The 6161-nt window shown below is 51.3% G+C and overlaps 1 protein-coding gene across 1 annotated transcript; it reads right to left on the bottom strand.

Annotated features, from left to right (window-relative positions):
* Positions 1–1420: 1420 nt before the first annotated feature.
* Positions 1421–5654, bottom strand: LOC124665606 (carbonic anhydrase, chloroplastic). Its single transcript, XM_047203000.1, has 8 exons — positions 5529–5654; positions 5178–5239; positions 4987–5035; positions 2261–2377; positions 2125–2178; positions 1867–1952; positions 1673–1778; positions 1421–1576 (listed from the first exon to the last, which is right to left on the bottom strand). The coding sequence occupies exons 2-8, from the start codon at positions 5237–5239 to the stop codon at positions 1442–1444; spliced, it is 609 nt and encodes a 202-aa protein (XP_047058956.1). The 5' UTR covers positions 5529–5654; the 3' UTR covers positions 1421–1441.
* Positions 5655–6161: the final 507 nt, after the last annotated feature.

The following is a 6161-nucleotide window of genomic DNA, read 5'->3' as shown; positions in this document are numbered from 1 at the left end:
GCCTACCGAAGATATACTTAGGCTATGCATACTCTTGGGTTGGGTGATCTACATCATCGATCATTTAAGCCACAGTATGGAAGAGCTACACAACATAAGAGCATCCCCACTCGTCCCCGGAGCGATGATTTTCCCATCCGGACGGTGTAATTCGGTCCATTCGCGCCCCCGGTTCCTCGATTTCGTCCGGATTTGGGCCTTAATCCATCCGGCGAGCCCACGCCATCCCCGGTCCCCCGAGGCGCGCTCGGGGGCTCCGGACGAAAGAATTTGGCGCGAAAGAGTCGTGTGGACCCTCGTAGTCGGCGACTGGACCGCCGAATCCTGTCGATTTCCCTCTAATTTGCTTGCATATCCCCATTCTCTCCCGCCGGATTTGTGTAGCCGTCTCCATTCTCCTCCTCCTCTTTCTCGTCCACCACCATGCCGCCGAAGCCGAGGAAGTCGCGGGCGAAGAAGGAGCGGCCGCCGGGTGTGTCCAACGCAGAGTGGGCGGCGGACGAGCTCCGGCGACAGGTTGAAACAAGCGGCGGGCGAGAGAGGAGAAGAAACTCAACGCGAAGAGGGCGGCGTTGGCGGCGGAGGACGAACAAGTGAGGAAGGTCTCCATGGCCATGAGCATGGGCCATGCTCGCGGCGGCGGCGCCACCTATTTCCCCGGCCAGTGGCCCATCCAAGGTACGAGCAGTTCCCCGTCGGCTTTCTCCCCTTCGAGCTTCTCCCCGTCGTCGCGTGCCATGTTCCAAGAGGCGACCTACGGCCAACCGTCCAGGTTGACGCCGTCGCCTCCTGATCTCGCCGGCGACTATCTGGGCTTCTCGCCGGCCCTGCGACGAGGGCCACTCCGGTTCGACCACGGCGTGTGACACTGCCGTGCCAGACGGGACTGTCGACACCACTGTTTCAGTGTAATTTCCCTCCGATCGCCGATCTGTGGCTGATCCTTTTGCCGATCGAATTTGTAGCGGGATGGCGACTTGTTTGAATTTTGACTTTGTCCGCCGAACTCTGGGTGGACGACTGAAAATATGGTTCTCCCCACGAATTAATTTCGTCCAATCCGGCGGTTGTTTCGTCCGGATTTCGGCGTGGGGAGGCCAAACGAGTGGAGATGTTCTAAGCAACGCCTTAGGAGCAAAGCAACAAAAGGTAAAAAACTCTCGGCGAAAATATTATTAAAATAATTATATAAGATGTCTTTCGATCACAAGGCGATCAAATTATGCATCACTCGTCCAGCCGGGTGTCAGAAAACGGCAGAAAAGACTATGGCTTATTACAAATTCACATCGAGCCATCCGGCATCCGCTACTGCAAAAAATAACAAGCACGCACTCCATGGCACTGCATCCACGTCGATCGGTCGGTCCGTCGGTGGGGAAGATATCTTGGCATATGTATATATGTATGTGTAGGAGGGTTAACCGATGCACCGGAAGATCTAGAGCTCCCACGTGTCGAACTTGCCGGAGACGAAGTCGTAGTGGCCGCCGACGAGCTTGAGAGTTCCGGCGGTCAGGGCGTCCTTGACGAAAGGGTAGGTGTTGAGGTTCTGGAGGGACACGTTGACGGCCTCCTGCGGAAACCGAGCCGGAGAACGTTTCTTTGGTCAGCGAAGCAATGTAAAAAACCTCGGGTCCATTTTCCGGCGAGTTGCTGAAATGTATCGTACCTTTTCCAAGGCGGCGCATTGGTCCTCGAAGGACATCTCGGCGCACTCCTTCTGCACCTTCTTCTTGGCAGGGAAGCCGATCCTGACCCAGTCCTCGACGAAGTGGCTGAGAAAAGGCAGATCGAGGGCTCGATTTAGAAACAGATTCAGGAACAGTGGGCGAGAATTGAGGTGTTTTACTAGCCTAGACTTACAATGAGTCGTCGGCGCCATCCTTGAGCGACAGGAGCGCCTTGATTCCACCACAGCGGCTGTGGCCAATCACGACGATGACCTCAACCTGCACAAGTCCAAGAATACACGTTAACTATCAGGACATTTTCTAACACCATTATTTGGCACCGGATCTTGGATCAAGTTCAAAGCTTCCTTTCCCCAATCACTAGTGCAATGCCTCATCACACTACTATACTATATATAACTGGAAGTGACAGCACCGAGGGAGAGTTGACCTTGAGAGCGCAGACGGCGTACTCGATGGCAGACCCAACACCGGCGTACTTGTTCTGCAAAGAAGAAAAATACGTCAATAATGCAGGTCGATGAGTAAGCGGCCACCGGAATATATATAGACCGACGAGTGCTCACCTTGCAGTAGGGCGGAACCATGGCGGAGATGTTGCGGACGGTGAAGGCCTCGCCGGGCTCCAGCCCCAGGGTCACCGACGGGCACACCCGCGAGTCGGCGCACGCGAACACCATGTACTGCAGCACACAGATAATAATAACCATTAGGTCAATGGAGAAGAAGATACTCCGTTCCACTACTGCTAGACGCTTATTATCTCATTGTTAATGATAAGCAGATAAGCTGTTCAAGAATGGTGGACGGCCTTTCGGCTGGCAGTGGCGCAAGTAGGGGGGAGGGTGGGGTAGTAACAAGAAAAAAAAAGAATAAATAAGCAGATGCGCTGATACGGTGATAGGTGGAGTACACGTTTCGCGCCTAAAGCCTGCCGCTTTTGACCTGTCTCGCCCGCTGTTTTCTGACCACTTTGAGTAATCCAGGGGAGGGAGGGTCACGGGCGGCCGGCCGGGCTCGAGAAAACCAGAAATAACTGGAGACGTACAGGAGGCAGAAAGTCAGGTGACAGGGAGGTTCCGTGGCACGGGACCGTAGTCTACGCAGGTTTCCAACCCAACTGAAGATATTGTTTATCCACACGAAAAATAGAGAACAAAAACTTGATTGTGACAGGACACCAGTAACCGTGTTCTGGCCATGACTTCTTCTGGATTATAAGACCGGACCACCCACTGTATCTGCCAGAAACAAAGACATGCCCACAGTCTGCAATTTGCTACTTAGAAGATTATTAGAACATCTCCACCAGCGTCCCTAAATAGACGATGCAAAGTGATGTGAGTGCATTATTATTCTGTACGTACTCGTTTTCTTTATTTGGGAAGGGACCGCCATCACCGGTGGTTCCAATAGACCAGCCTATTAGATCTCATTGGTCTTGCAACGCCTTTTCCCGTCAATCGTCATGAACCGACACCATGTGCTCTCGGCCTAGCAAGCTTCATCTGTGATGTCCATCACCTTCACCTTCAAAGCCGCCTTGCGCGGCTTATTCGCCGTCTTCGCCTTCTTCTTTGAAGGCATGCCGGTGGCGGCGGTTGCAAGAGGGAGTACGTGCTCTAAGCATGTCCTGGAGCTATAGCCGGAAACTGGGAGCGGAGGGCGGAGAATGGAGTGGAGGGTAAAATTGCGGAATAAATAGGGTTTTGACCATGTGGATGCTACATGGGACCTTTGAGCGGTATCCGACGTGGCGTTATGTGTCGGCGCTCCCAACCCGACCCTTGTGCAGAGGGGCTGCCATGGGAGTTGCCAATGTTTTATTGAGCTCCAAACTGTGTCAACGGATTAAAAAGGCTACCAGTGTGAGCCTAAAATATAACCGGCACCCCAATAATTCTATTGGAAGAACTATTGGGACCGGTGATGGAGATGCTCGACAGCCATTGTGGCGTGAATGATCAGTAGCGGATGCTATGATTCGTATAAACAGGAGATTGCAATTGTATGGCGCCTATCCGTAAAGTAGGCTTGAGCTTTAACCCATATCTCAGAAGGGTCGACTGACATATGCTAACCAGATTGTGATAAGCACACTTGGAATTAGAATAGCCAGTCGCCAAAAAGGCTTCGGCCAAACTAAATGCGCGCCAAACTTTTACTAAAGTTTGCAAGAGTGAGACGTGCAAGCACATTTGTGATGGGTGGTCCGCAAACTGATAGCTCCACGGTAGGGACATGGACATGGCACGCTAGCTGCAACTACTATTATCCATGGCATTACGCCCTTTTCAGCTAAGTACATTAATACCCGAGCAAGACTTGCGGTTCACGGTTCTTGTGTGCTAGCTGTGCGTGTGGGGTCTGACTCGGCAGGCGCCAAGATCATGGATGAAGCTTCCGAAGAAATGAACATCATCAAAAGATGTTCCACCATGCGTACAGGGAGACTGCCAGCAGTTTTCAAACTAAAACCAGTAGACGGCTATATTTTTAAGGGAAAACATCTGGGTCTTTGAAATTCAACACGCATACGTGGTTGGTCCATTTTCTTCCGTCAAGAAAACCTCAACAACCAACTACGGCGCACGCCAATTGAGAATCCCAGAAAAATTCTTGTTCTTGTACTTGCAAGGTTCGTAACGTCCTAGCTGCTAGTCCTCCTATATAACAGAAAAGGAGATAAAAGAACCATATTCTATTACCCATCGTCCACAAGCGCACAAAGTGATAGGGACGCTGACGTCTCAATAAGCCAAATCACATCATGGAGACGCACATGGAGTTGTTACCTCTGCACCTGCAGGACAGGTGGGGATTAATGGGGGCAGGAGCTCAAGATCAGGCCATCTTGGCGGTTAGCAGCAGGTTTGCACATAACCTAGTATCAAGTGCTGAGAAATGACGACAAACCGTCCCCTCTGACGGCCAGGACAGGCAATTAGGACAAACAGCCGTTTCATATACACTGTGACGGTCCCTAGGAAACTAGAGTATTCTCTTCTCTGACCATAATGGGAAAATGCTACGGCACCCCTGGACTTAGCCGGAGGTGGGACGGCAGGGCTTCTTCCTGCTAATGCGAACACGTATTTCTTCAGCTGCGCGCGCTAGGACCAATTATACTAGACGCGTATAGAGTTCTGTGGGCCATATAATATATCTCGATCCACTCAAGTCTACTACGGAACAGCTCGTTTCCTGACGAACTCTACGAGCTAAACAGAGGCGCTAGAGACAACAACATTCTGCGGATGAAATAAACGATGGGGAAACATGTAGTACATACCTTGGGTTTCTGGCCGGTCTTGAGCGGTTCGAACATATCTGGCTGCTTGCTGCCAAGAGGAAACAGAGTAATAGGATCAGCCGAGGAATCACCAAATTTGTCTCAAATCGAAACAAAACATGAGGAATGGACAGAGGAGTAATTCTATCGGCGGCAGGATTGACACTTGACAGGGAGGGGAAGGGGCTTACTCATAGACATCGGTCTTGAACTTCTCGAAGCCGGTCTTGAGGCGCTCCACGGCGGCGTCCATCTGCAAGAGAACGATCAAACCCAAATTAGTCGTCGTCGGCGCAGACAGGTAGCAAGAATTGTAGCCTGTGATATGCATCATGCAGAGACAGAGAGAGAGATGGGGAGACAGAGCCATGCCCCCACGGAGAGGATGGCCAAAAGTGATCCAAAGCAGATGCAGGGGGATAAATGCTTTCCAGAAAGAAAGAAAAAAAAAGTTGCAAGCTACGAACTGAATCGAAAGGGAGGCGAGAAAAGAGGAGGGGAAAAGAGGAGACGGATGGAGCAGTGTATGGAGGGGGACGGACCTTGCTGGAGGCTGGAACTGGAGGAGGTGGTGGTGGAGGAGTTGGGTTGGTGGTTGGCTTCTTGGACGAGTGAGTGACGAGGAGGAAGAATCTATGTATGTATCGATGTGCTGCTGGGCTCTTCTGCCCGGCGGGGGCCTCTTCTTATAGCCGCAGGGGAGGCAAAGCCAGCCACTCGTCTTCTCCTCTCCGCCCGCTCGTGCCGCGACTCTACTTTTTTTTTCTCTTTGACCTTTGAGAATTGAGATCGATCTCGCTCCGGTTTACTAGCAGACATGGACGCGTGGAGCGCGGTGAGTGGGGAGAAGAGGTCGAAAATTAGCTGCTGGTTTTGTGGCCAAATGGCCGATCAGAATGGCAAGAGCCTACTCCATCTTTCTTTTAGCAGTATGTTGATCAGATCAAGCCTGTGAATTGAAGGTGACCGGGCCTTATCTCTTTCCCTTTCTGAATTAGCATTAGCATATGGGGGCTGTCTGGTTATAAAGTTTGTCAAGTTAAGGAGAAATAAAGACGATTAATACTTGCCCAAATCAAGAAAATAAAGACGATTAAAAGGCGGATAGGCAAGCAGTGAGGCTAGCAATAGTGCTAGTATCATAGCTAGTATCATGCATCCTAACCCCACCAAAA

Source organism: Lolium rigidum, chromosome 6 (genome assembly GCF_022539505.1).
Source record: "Lolium rigidum isolate FL_2022 chromosome 6, APGP_CSIRO_Lrig_0.1, whole genome shotgun sequence".
NCBI lineage: Eukaryota > Viridiplantae > Streptophyta > Magnoliopsida > Poales > Poaceae > Lolium > Lolium rigidum.
Note: the sequence above shows the minus strand (reverse complement) of the source record. Positions and strands in the feature narration are given on the sequence as shown.

What these genes read in the sequence shown, in the direction of transcription:
- LOC124665606 (XM_047203000.1), bottom strand. Translation starts at nt 5,239, where the DNA reads ATGGACGCCGCCGTGGAGCGCCTCAAGACCGGCTTCGAGAAGTTCAAG. An exon ending in ACGCCGTCTGCGCTCTCAAG is followed by an intron (nt 1,953 to 2,124) that starts GTCAACTCTCCC and finishes GGACTTGTGCAG; the next exon opens with GTTGAGGTCATCGTCGTGAT. An exon ending in GATGGCGCCGACGACTCATT is followed by an intron (nt 1,779 to 1,866) that starts GTAAGTCTAGGC and finishes GCCTTTTCTCAG; the next exon opens with CCACTTCGTCGAGGACTGGG.